This window comes from Ascaphus truei, chromosome 1, assembly GCF_040206685.1.
Source record: "Ascaphus truei isolate aAscTru1 chromosome 1, aAscTru1.hap1, whole genome shotgun sequence".
Classification (NCBI taxonomy): Eukaryota; Metazoa; Chordata; class Amphibia; order Anura; family Ascaphidae; genus Ascaphus; species Ascaphus truei.
Window position 1 is genome coordinate 405,076,704 of NC_134483.1, and position 12,947 is coordinate 405,089,650.

General features: G+C 39.8%; 1 protein-coding gene across 7 annotated transcripts in view; it reads right to left on the reverse strand.

Moving 5' to 3' along the window:
* Positions 1-527: 527 nt before the first annotated feature.
* The window catches only part of TMEM131L (transmembrane 131 like), a 147,019-nt gene continuing 134,599 nt past the window's right edge, over positions 528-12,947 (reverse strand). For 6 of the 7 annotated variants that reach the window (XM_075613116.1, XM_075613112.1, XM_075613108.1 and 3 more), the window contains 9 exons: positions 12,122-12,246; positions 10,536-10,693; positions 7,502-7,684; positions 7,261-7,339; positions 6,559-6,644; positions 5,679-5,799; positions 5,182-5,270; positions 2,853-3,022; positions 528-948 (listed from right to left, as the gene is read on the reverse strand). In XM_075613116.1, coding sequence (XP_075469231.1) covers positions 670-948; positions 2,853-3,022; positions 5,182-5,270; positions 5,679-5,799; positions 6,559-6,644; positions 7,261-7,339; positions 7,502-7,684; positions 10,536-10,693; positions 12,122-12,246 — 1,290 coding nt within the window. In that variant the 3' untranslated portion in view covers positions 528-669. Of the gene's footprint in view, positions 949-2,852; positions 3,023-4,602; positions 4,720-5,181; positions 5,271-5,678; positions 5,800-6,558; positions 6,645-7,260; positions 7,340-7,501; positions 7,685-10,535; positions 10,694-12,121; positions 12,247-12,947 lie in introns of those variants that run through there. The other variant, XM_075613130.1, reaches the window with a different exon arrangement.

A 12,947-nucleotide genomic window follows, 5' to 3' on the forward strand; every position in this document is an offset into this window, starting at 1 on the left:
CTTTCACCTGTTCTTCCGGGTTTGTTAACCGTCAGGAAGCAACCAGAGACTCCAGGTCTGTTCTTGTGATCCTCATATGTTTATAGATACGTCATCCTCATCCCCTCACCTGCACTCACTTTATTATTACTTTTTAAGGACCAGTTGGGATCCTTTCAATATTATTACAATGGTGGACATGTTTGAATATTTTGCACTTAAGTTTTATATATTACCGGTTTCACACATTGGTGATTCACATATTGGTTACATATACACTTTGTTTTTTATTATTATTATGTGCACTTTAGTGAGTTGGCGTTATGTGTGTGTAAGTTGCTCTGGATCATGTTTGATTGCCCGATGATTTTGTGCTATTAAATTATCCTTTTTCTACTGAATGTGCTGCGGAACTTTTGGTGTGTGTGTGTGTGTGTGTATATATATATACACATATATACACACACACAATATATCTCTCACACACATGCACACACAAGTATAAGTTTCCCAATAACTAACCAACAATTGTAATTAAATCACAAATATTTCAGTAAAAAAAAAAATTTATTATCCATATAAAAAGTGCCAAAATATTCACCAACATTGTATTCTATGCCAACAACTTGCTCACTCTAATAATCAAAACTGCAAGGATCTTTATTCACATTGTCTTGAGTAGAATTCCGTTCACACGTTCCCACAGTATCCGGAGTCCCTTGAGAGGGGAAAGGTCGCGTTCCTGTTAGCAGTCGCCGTCCAAATGTCCAGGTTCATGTAAGCATGAAAAGGATTAAACCTTGGAGAGTACTCCTGCTTGCACATCACTGAGTGATTCTCGATGTGGTCTGATTGGGGGGGAGAACCACTGACAGGACAGTAGCCATCATACACGTCGTTCTGGGGAGCCCAGATGGAACCAAAAAGTCCTGACATGGGGGACAAGCTTCTGGTGCTGGAGAGGTAAGACTGTAATGCAAAATGTAAGCGTTATTTGAGACATTTGGAACAACGAAACTGATAGCACATAAGTATTATGTGGACCATATATATCAGGGTCTACTTTTTTTGTAGATTACTTGAAGGAACAATGAGAAAATCCCCAGCATGGGCCGATACAGCATCTCTTACCACATTTTTTTTTTTTACCCTTTTACGGTGTTCTTACCGGTCTGCTACCACCTGTGCCTTGCCCCACTCTCAGTGAGACGCCACCAGAAACTTCTAAGCTATTCCCATCTTCTCAAAGTTTCAACAGCCAGACGGTGCTTAGGTTTGAAGCAGGGGGATCTCCGAAGCTAATCCAAATTGATTTCAGCTCCGGGAACCCCCTTCTTCCTGAGAAACTTACGTACGGATGGGGTGCCGGTGTCAGACCTGGCTGGGCTTGTTGGGGATATCGAAATGGCGTCTTTAATGTCAGCGTCACACGGAACAATAGGAAACCGTGACGTAATTCCTTGCGTCTTCCTATTGGCCCGCAAGACTAGGACATTTAAACTGCAGAGAGATAACAGCACCTTCTACGGACTTATGTCTCCCGTAGATGAAATCAACCTGGTTCAGCTCTGGAGACCGCCTGCTTCCATCCTATTTCATTTATTTATTTTTAAAACATGTCGCTTGCGCAGCTCCTTTAAAGTTGGAATAAAACAAGTGCCAAGGTAATTCTTAAAAAGCATTCGAAAAGGAGCACTACAATACAGGAAACGTGTTGGCACTGGGCAAAATGCAATTTCTTTGGAGTGTCAAACGTTTGAGACGGTGTGAGGAAATAAGGCAAGACAAGTGCAGCTGCCGGTGGTGTCCTCCTCAGAGTGCAGATGGTCAGAGAACCGAGACGCAGCACTGAGGTGGTAGCAGACTGGTGAGTGCCTAAGATGCCTGGCAGAATTGAGAGAAGATACATGTTCAATGGGTGTAGTCACAGCGCATAACGTGGAGTCAGATGCTGTAGCAGTCAATGCCAAGGGGATTTAATTATTCCCTCAAGAAATCTTTAATTCTACATCTCAAAGATGAGTATTTTTGCATTATCCTTTAGGAATTTGCAGACTTTCTTTTTCCTTTTTAGAGTGGATCTTGTTTTAGAGCATACAAATATACCGGTATATATTATTTTTGAATACCCATGCACTGCTTTATTACTTTGTTTTCTTTGTTTCTGCCTTTGAGATCTACAGCAGAGTAACCTTCAATACAGAAAAGGTTATATCAAAGACATGAATTGCTTCAAATCAGCATTTCCAAACAGTAGTAAATTAATGATAAAACTACCCACATTTAGCCTGGAGTGCAATGACCTTGGCTTAACTGCCCTGGTCATTAAGAAAAAGAAAACATATGGTTACAGACTTTTAAACCAAGTGCTGACTTTAAAAGATAGCTCGTGAAGCTTATGAAAACAAGACCACTGCCAACCAAAGTGAGTAAATAAATAAACTCAATTATATGATCACATATAAGTTTGATAGCTTATTTAAAAGTTTTTGTCTTCTTTTAGTGTCACAATCAGGTGTCTTCATCTACGGAAGAAAACTAAAAATGAAATATTATTTCTAAGAATGGCACTAAACCGAAACCAAAACATGGACTTAGCTTGCAGGCTGAAGCTACGATAATAAGCTTGCATTTATTAGTTTCACGGTATAAGACACTTGCTGCGAGTCACCATTATGTGCTCTCCACGTGCAATACAATGTGTCATTCAACACCACTTGTGTAAAGAGCTGCACACAATCGCTTGTAGGTGCAATCACCATTAGGGGCTGGCACTGAAGAGGTGAGCAAAAACCGCATTGGGGTGTCCCATGCAGTGTATCTACATTAGTTTGTGGGGGGTTTGCACATGCTACACAAGTTTAATCTCTTACAGAAGGACTGACGTAGCTCGCTGGCTCCCAAGTGCTGGGCATTGCAGGTGCCTGTGGAGGGGTCGGTGGTGCAGAGGGGCTCATATTCCATGTAGGCGGATACTGGTGATCAATAAAAGCCGGGTTCTGAACTTCGGGGCACGGGAAGCCGTTGTGGTAATTCATGTTTTCTGGAAAAGCAGGACGGAAAAGGAAAATGTATACAATTATTTAATGACAGCAATCATTATTTCATAAAACGTACCAGGAAAGACTAAAAGGACCATAACACATACAGCATGGAGGAGAGACGGAAGACAGAAATATGGTCGAAATGGTCAAATATATTAAGGGTTCCAACAAGATACAGGAGGGAAGCATATTTCAGAGAAACAGAAGAGCTACAACAAGTCATGATCTGAAACTGGAGTGTGGGAGTCTAAGGGGAAATGTAAGAAAGTTCGTGGAAAGGGTAGTACATTTGTGGTTTCTCCTCGCAACAAAGTGAAGTATTTTTAATACGGTCAGGATATGAAACAATCTTTGAGAGAGACATAATGCGATTACATATGAAAGGCAAAAATGGTATAGGGTAGGAGGTTTCACAACCGATATGAATATGGGCAGACTAGGTGGGACAAATGGTTCCTGTATGCCTTCAAGTTCTATGCGCACTTGTATTTTTTACAATGTTCGCACTTACAAATGTACCAACCTGTTTTTAACCACATTGGTTATATGCCCTAAACCAGAGAGAGGCCTTCGACTTTTTTTTTGTTTAAGAAACCATAGAATTAGATTGTGAAATTCTGGAGAACCTTAGCCCTCCGTCTCTCTCTTCCCCCTCCCCCCCCCCCAAACATTTCCTCCTTCACCCACACTCCGCCTCAGACTCGCCCCCCCTCACAAACCTCTCTCACACCTTGGGGTGAGGAGGGCTACGGTGCTGCATCAGTCCGCAGCTCCCTTCGGCCGGAAGTTGGACGCGACTTCCGGCTCCGACAGGTGGGGGGAGAGGAAGGATTGCAGTGACCAGGCTGCTGCAGAGCTGCCGGGTCACTGCGCGTGAGGTGCTACCGACCTGGGACAGTTGTCCCTAGCTCCCCCCTCCCGGGGGCCCACGGAACTCATTTTGAGCCTAATCTCATTTCAAGGGGCAGAACCATCAATGAAATCTGCAGCTAGAATGACAAAGCAAACCTAAACAGTCCAATCCTCTGAAGCAGCAAGCTGTACTGTACGTGCAGTTTGTTCCCATAACACTGAAAGAGGGGTTTTTTCTATGTATTTCTATTTGTATTAAGCTCTTCGGACAGTGGGTTACACACGGTCCTGCTATATGTTGCAGGTCCATTAAAGATGGCAAAATAACCTAAACCAGATTGTGACCGGGGAAAAAAGTTTGTGCAGTTATGCATGCCACGTTAAGTCTACTAGTTACACAAGATGGGGGAAGACTTTCAGTTTTGCTTCTCTAATCCGATCCATTTCCTTTCATTAATAATGAAGCACATCACATTTGAAACTCTGGCATGGCCTCATGCCCCACTGGTTTATTTTTGAAGTGAAGCCTTTGTTCAAATAAAAATCGAGATAGCTGCTTCTCTATTTTGATTTTAGGATATGACAGGACTAGATTTAATAATTTTGTTTGTCTACACTTTCAGTACAAACAAAAAAGTGACTTTATTTCAATTGAAGCAGCAATACTGCTTTCCAGCACCCCCCCTCCTTTTTATATGTGAAGTAATGTATCATTCTACATTCTTACCTAAGATGACAATCGTTTGGAGCATCTGTTATAAATTTGTCAAAATCCCGATTGTGCGCTCAACAAAAGGGCCGCCTTTCAGTTCCAATCAATCCTTCAGTCGGTGTAACTCAGCAGCTACAATATATCCTTATATTACTGAGGTAACATTATTTATTGTTACAGTTTGCAGCTCAATCCGCTGGAAACATTGGCAACAAACTATCCCACACAGGAAAGTGTTGCAAAGATCTTGGGAGTTGGGCTAAAACCTGCTATAGAAGTCAAAGGATGCTTTAAAACTAATTAAAAATTGCATGAAAATTGAATTAAAAAAAAAAAAAAAATGATTAAAAATATTAAAAACAGTCACTATTATCCAATACCTACAGAACGTTTTTTTTTAAAATCCATTTGATTTCACATTTTGCTGCTTTAACGCCTTCTAAATTATTGGCAGGCGACCCCAATACTGAAGAGATTAAGCTTTCTGTCCAATGCATTTGCCAAAGCAATACAGTTCAATTCCTTTTAAGATTTAAATGGATTGACATGGCAGAAAAAAGTAAACAACTTTTCCCCCCCATTTTCTTGTTTTACCTTCAGGATAAGAGCTGTAGTCATTTAACTCCAAGGGACCATACATGCCGGAAAACTGACCATCACAGGGGGCATTCCAATTCATGAAACTGAAGGAGAGGACAATAGGAAAATATCTGTTTAATAAAGTCCCACCGTTCAATGGTACATTTTTATAGTCTAGCTGGGTCCAGTAAAGAGAGTGAGCAGCGCTCCCCATTTATTATTTTATCATGGGCTCCACACTCGCTTTTCAAAGCTCCTGTTCTCCGGGGCCCGATTGCCTACCCCAGAAAAAAACTGCCCTAGATGTTTCACCTCCATCACACATCGAGCAGTGACGAACACATGAGTAGAGTATAAAGCTCGTTACTTTTTTTTTTTTTACAGTTCTCTGACAGCAAGCTGAAGGGTACTTGGTAATTTAAGAGGGGCTCATATATAACCCATACCCAACAAACATATTGCATTCCAGTTAGTTCATTAAAAAGACCATTGCAACCCCACACATACAGTACCTGCTGTGCGCAGGTGGTGGGTCCCGCATAACACATGCCATTGAGCTCTCAAGATTATAATTTAGATCATTTGTCAAACAGACAGGCTGCGTGGACCATATGTCTTCCTGGGGATACAGACCTAGGGGAATGTGACAGAGGAGGCATTGAATTCATTCTGACCCACACATCAACAAAACTCTGCACTTGACACTAACAGTCATATGTGGCTTTTTAATTCTCAGACAGAAAACATACATTGCACAGCACCTGTAGGTTATACTGTGAGTAGAGAAGGACCCTTCACTTTTTTCTATTTTATATCCTGTTTAAGGACAGCTAATAGGCATTGTTCTTATATCTCACATTCGTTTGCTCAGGCAAATTATCCACTGAGCATTTTTTCAAATATAGTAAGCAAAAACAGATAAAAAAATAATATATTATTTCCCCAGAAGGCAAAGAGACAGGATTAGATGTTCAAATGGCTGTATAAACATAGGCAATGAAATAGTCTCAGATACCAACGCAACTCAAAATTTTCAATGAAAAATGGAAACCGTTTGGGGCAATACAGTAAGCACAATTTTATCATTTCCTCCTGATCAGTGTCATTGTAAAATATACCCCCAAGTTTTATGAGTTTTGTTTGGGACAATAAAACCTTTTGTTAATTTCTAAAAACTGGCATCTGACCCTGCACTGATAGATTTTGAATTGAAGTTTATCTCTTAAGTGCCCCCTCCTACCCCCCCAGGGTATGTATTGTGATATTAGTTTTAAGTTACATTATTGAAAACATATCAAATATTATAAAACATATATAAATGGGTAGAGAATGCATACACAGCACATTTTGGCAAGTTGGTACAAACCATTCGGCTACTGATGAAAAACTCACCTTTGCTCTTTTCAGTATCTGAAACCACATTGGTGAAAGTGGGAGATAAAATCTCTGGATAATGAGAGATGGAATTTATATCCGAGCTGTAATAAAACACACAAAGTTGTCAGGAGAGTCAAGAGAATGTTTACATCGACTTGACCCATGAAACACCTCCCTAAGAGATCTACAATGCATTATGTGTTCTCTCAAATCAAATAGGCACCAGCATCAGAATAGTGGAATTTGTCATGCTATGCGAATTAGGCAAGGAATACTTAATTCTTCATCACAGATAATCCAGGCAATTAGTCACATGGCATTACATCTAATCCAATTTTTATCTGTGGAACACTTAATAAATAGCAGAAATTACCACCTGACCTAAACGTGTTAACATACTGTAATACAGTAGGCTGAAATGTCAACTATGCTCAATTTTTGAGTACATGGCTTTTTAAACAGGCATGACTTAGGAACAGGATCGCAGATCGCAAACGCGCTCTTTTAACATATTAACATTTCCATGGAACTTGAGTGCTTCTCGGTTTATCAATGCTGTACTTGAGTCCACTGATGGTGGTGCTGCCGCTTAAACCTCAGATTTTATTATAGGGGTCGTACAGTCCATTCTGTTTAGTAGGTGACATTACAAGTACACGGTACTGCTGCTTTTCACCCACAACGAAGCGGATTTACTTTCCCCCTTTTGTTTCTTACCTTGTATTGCAAATGCTTTGTGACAGATTAAGAGCAATTGGAGTCTCTGCAGGAAAACCACTTTGTGACATGTTTTCCCCTAAAATAGACAAAGACTATCAAAAAAAAGGGCGCCACATGTTTTTATAATCTGTAACAGAGTGCAAGAAATGTCATTTCTCTTGGTCAATATTCAACATCACGTAAATGAACGCCGATTGGTAACTTGGCAGTTTGTGTTTCTTGAATAACTGCTACTTACTCTGTGGAAAATAGTGCCGTGCAGGAAGCATATTTTTCTTATCTCCATCAGAACTACTAGTGCTACTCCAGCTTCCCCAGCTGCCACGGCTAGCCCTCACACTGCCACGGGAGCTGCTACAGTCAGAACTGGAGTCAGAAGAAAACTTATCCGCACATTTCTTCTTGAGACTCTGATAGCATTCTGCAATGAAAAGGTAGTGAGGTTTCAGATTCTAGAATAGGAATAATGCTAGAGAAAGGCTGGTGACATACAGTCTTATTTAATGGGTACAGAGAACAAACGTGTCAAAATTGGCACGCACATGTGTTTCAGCAAGAAAGTGTAGGTATCAGTTTGTCTGTAGAAATTAAGTAGCAATGTTGGGACTGTATGGTACAACAGAGATTTAAACAAATGTTAAACAGGCACCAAGATAGGGGTGAAATGCTACACAATGAAGTTTGTATTATATTTGTTAACGTAAGCAATAGAAGAAAAAGGTACAGTTACAGTAAATGTTCCTATAATTGCGTAAGTGAATTGTAATGAACTGCTCATAGCCGAACCCCATAATTCTGCACCTCTTTGAATTATCTTTTTATCCCAACTAGCAGCCCAAATTAATGAGAAAAAAAAAAGAAAGAAAAAAAAGATTTGCGGATGTAATTTGTGATGATTTGGTAACTGCATGTGCATTATTTTTTGATATAGACAAAGATGTCTGTGTATCTTTATCACAAAAGGGCCAAGTTCTGTACATTTAGTTCATTACATTTTTGGATAGTGCCATGGACAGCACCTGTTTAAGAGTATGATATCCTGCTTCAAGCATGTATGCAACTCGCATATCGGTCATTAAACAGAGTCGGTATAAACGTGTGTTTATCAGAACACAGCAGTTACAAATAGATTCAAGAATATGCAGCTGTTTTTACACAAGTGGAACGCTTTAGTAAATACACCAAAAGTATTTATCAAATACTGAACACAATACAGAACTAAAATAGAACAACTTTAGGTACTGCCCACGTAAAGTAAATCTAATAGTTTGAAATTTTATCATACTGTAAAAAAAAAAAAAAAAAAAAAAAGAATCTTCAAGAAACATTAATTACGGTCTATGTCGATATATATAACGACATAGACCCTAATGAATGTTTCTTGAAGATTTTTTTTTTTATATATCTATCTATCCATCCATCCATCCATCTATCAGCAGGCAGCACTCCAGAATTGAACAAACAAGTGTATTGAAAAAATAAGGCACCACCTTGACAAAGGTCCCATTCGTGGACCGAAACGTTGGTTTTGTGTTTATTTTTTCAATACACTTGTTTGTTCAATTCTGGAGTGCTGCCTGCTGATTTCGTTTCCAAACGGTATCATATTGCTTATTCTTCATTATAGCATCTGCACCCACACCAGTGACTATTATATGAGAGAGAGAGAGAGAGAGAGAGAGAGAGAGAGAGAGAGAGAAAGAGAGAGAGCACACCCCTAGTGCCTTACCAAAAACAATGGGATTTATTTAATAAAATATGAGTGGTAGACAATGCCCACTTACAAGATATAAAAATTGACGATTCACATAAGGGTATCTTTAAGCATGTAGCGGTGCAGCTCTACTGACCACCGCCAGCCAAGGGAACCTCCGGATAGCAATCAAAGGATACCACCGCTGCAGGGAGAAAGAGTCCGTCCCTCCTCTCCAGCTGATATACCACACGTAGCAGAGTGAATCCTTCGGTACACGAGCGCCACTCAAAGTAGCGTGATGACGTCAGTCCCAACGCGTTTCGGCAGCATCAGCTGACTTCATCAGGGGTACCACAAACACTTCTAGCAAAGTATATATACACAGAACTGATGGAATTTCATTGGTCAGCAGTTAATTGCTACAGATGAATCAAATAGATTCACTAGCAGTTAATTAATCAGAGAACTAAATGTAAAAATACGTAAAAAGTATAAATAAATATTTTTGGACAAAACTAGCAAAAATGGGTAAAAGGGGTATTAAGCTCACAGATCTAAGGCAATGACAGTTTAATGTTTAAGTCTTTTTGCTCACGCTTATGGCTATGCATATATCTATATGTGCCTTAGATCTGTGAGCTTAATACCCCTTTACCCATTATTGCTGACGAAACGCGTTGGGACTGACGTCATCACGCTACTTTGAGTGGCGCTCGTGTACCGAAGGATTCACTCTGCTACGTGTGGTATATCAGCTGGAGAGGAGGGATGGACTTGCATTATCACACCGTGCCTGCATTTCCATCGGGCTGTAGCTGTTGCTGGTGTCGGAGGACTCTTGCTCCCAGCAGTGGCTCATGTAAAGGCAGGTGGTATCCTTTGATTGCTATCCGGAGGTTCCCTTGGCTGGCGGTGGTCACTAGAGCTGCACCGCTACATGTTTAAAGATACCCTTATGTGAATCTTCAATTTTTATATATCTTGTAAGTGGGCATTGTCTACCACTCATCTTTAATTAAATAAATCCCATTGTTTTTGGTAATGCACTAGGGGTGTGTGCTGTCTCTTTTTCCCTTTCTATACAGATTTCCCTATGGGGAGTTATTCTCCCTTGATACAGCAGCCCCCCGGTAATACACCTGCGTTTGGCCTCAACAACATCACATATGTGTGGACTGCATTAACACATTAATTCATTGCTCATCTCCTGGACCGGACTTGTAACTATCTTTGATTTGAGTTCTTTAGTAGAGTTATCTATCAGGTGCTAATGTTTGTGTGTGTTTAGCGCTGTTTTTCCTCTGTGTTACACACACACACACACACTTGTAATTTGTAGATATTCTGGAAGAGAAGATAACGAACATTGCCCCTGCATGAAATAACTTTAATTCAGTGTGTTCATTGAATTCCAAGGATACATTTTAAGAAGAGGGGGGGGGGGGGAATAGGACATTATTTATAGTAGTTCATTTCCCTTGTCTTTTTTAAACACAGTTAAGGAGGAACTTCGTCCTCAACTTGTAACTTGAAAATAGCACCATATAACCAAAAAGGTGTAGCTGTGATGAAATACCTGTTTCCCCACGTGGAGGCAATCTTCCTGTTTTCTGTTCCCCTTTGCAAGTATTCCCATTTACCACTGGATTCCAAGTTTGTACCCTGTTGTGAACTCTTAATTCCTGCCTTTCTACCTCTTGGTACTTATGCTTCAAGTCACTCTGCTCTGAACCTCTGAAAGCAAAAATTAAAAAATGTTTCAGATATGTTTTCCCAAATAAATGCTTTACAAGACAATGCAACATGGATCACTCAAGATCAATAGATGATGTATTTGACAAATGCAAATATCAATTTCTACAGTTCCTCCAACACAGTTAGTCTAAAACAAAATGATCCAGTCTGCATCTTGAGAAACACTAGACTTCCCTTTTGAAATTCTGTTAACAACTTTGCAATGTGCTGAAAGTCCCTCTCAAGAACAGATAACGTATGTCGTATACACTTTTAACCTACAGATGTGACGAATTCATAGATTTGTAAAGAATCTATTTAAGTCACAAGTTTGTTCCATACTTTACTTTGCACTGCAGTCTCAGGAAAGGTTACACTGTGCGTATCACTTATCAGATCTCATAAGTTCATTCTCCAATATGATGCTCATAGGTTTTAAAGAGGCAATCCAGTGTTTTTTTTTTACAAATTAAAAAATCTGTTTTTATATAGGATTGAAGCAGGGTGTCTACAGAGTGGAACCCCATTAACTTCCAGAGATACTTACCTCTGAATTAGGTGCCGGTAGCAGCTCTCCTCGACTGCCAGGGATCACGTAATGGCCGCTGTTCAAAGATTTTGCGTCCTGCGGGTCACTAGGAAGCCGTGACATCATCTGCGTGGCTTCCTATTGGCCCATGTGACGCGGGAGCTTTAAACTTTAACGCCCTGCTTGCTCAGCCGAGGCAGCTACTGGCACCTACTTCGGAGGTAAATATCTCCGGAGGCAGGGGGTCCCAGGAGCTGAAATTAACGAGGTTGAGCTCCGGAGACAACCTGCTTCAATCCTATACAAAAACAAATACAACAATTTGCAACGATTCACCGACTTGGATTGCTCCTTTAAGGGTGATCACAAAAAATTCACCATGAACAAGCTCTCTGTAATCGTTTATCTTTTTTATGTGTACAATACATTACATATTACACCACAGCTACTAAAAAGGAAGAGAATATTACACAAACATTTTAGCAGTGGGTTGTTACAGAGCACTGTTTACTGTTTGCCTAACAAACTCTTGCATGAAAAAGCTTTTCTGCACACACTAAATCTTAGCACATGAGTGAACAAAGACAATTAACTCATCTGTTCAAAGCCCAGTAAAATGGGCATGCCCGGGTCAACGGTACATTGATGTGTAAAACAAACAAAGCATTATACAGAGATCAGCATACTGTATTATTGAATTTATACAAATGTTTGATGTAGGCTATGTATACTAGTCACTACTGAATAATTTTGTTTGATATACTAAATGGTCATAGATATAAAAGAAGTTATGGCATGCCCAAGAGTCAAAGGGCTAAAAGAGATGGGCCCTTAAAAACACGGAAATAAAAGCTGCTGTGCCAAGTTTCCAGCAGTACAGGGAGTGGTGAGAAAGGTACCTTGTAGAAAAGATGTTGCTTTTCTTTTTATTTTTCCTGGCAGACGCCCTATTTTTATTCCAATTTAAGTTTGGCAAAAACCCATCTCTCTTTGCCACGGGGCTTCTTCTAAACGGCTCTTCATGCTGAAAAATACAACAAACGGACGTTTGGTTAATAAAAAAAAGGCAAAAACGAAACATCCAAACATTCTTTTAGAATTCGCCAGAAACAGAATAATTCCGTAAAATTAAAAAAGGAATTTCAGTCTGTATAAAAAGGAGACAAACTGTTATAACATCTTGACAAGGTGCAATCTGTCCTAGTTTATGAAGGGGGAAAAAAACGCATTTTATAAACCATGTCGTCTAACTAGCTTCCTTCAATGCAAATTTTTTTTTGTTTGTTTTTTAAAGCAAACTTTTGGCTACTTTGATTTCTTGCATTCAAGTACTTCCTCCTAGGGTTGGGCAATAGCAAACGATTTCCCAACGCTATTAAGACATTAATCACAGCAATGATGTTAATTGCGATAAATATAGGTTCAACAGGAAGCACAACAATATGTAAATTGCAACACATTTCATTACCCATTTAAAATAATGCCAGGGTTCTTAGAAAATAAAAATAAACGGTTTTCCCCCTCCCCCCCACACACAAATGCCCACTCTTTCCCATTAGCGACTGGAAAAGAGGGAGGAAGAAAAGTGTGTTTGTTTTCTATCGGTTTATCGGTGAGACAACATACAAAAGTGCTAAATTTACAGCAGTGACCCCCCCCTCCAAAAACCTTGATTGAGGACTGAGTGACATGAATACGACAACTTTTTTTTTTTTAAATATAAAA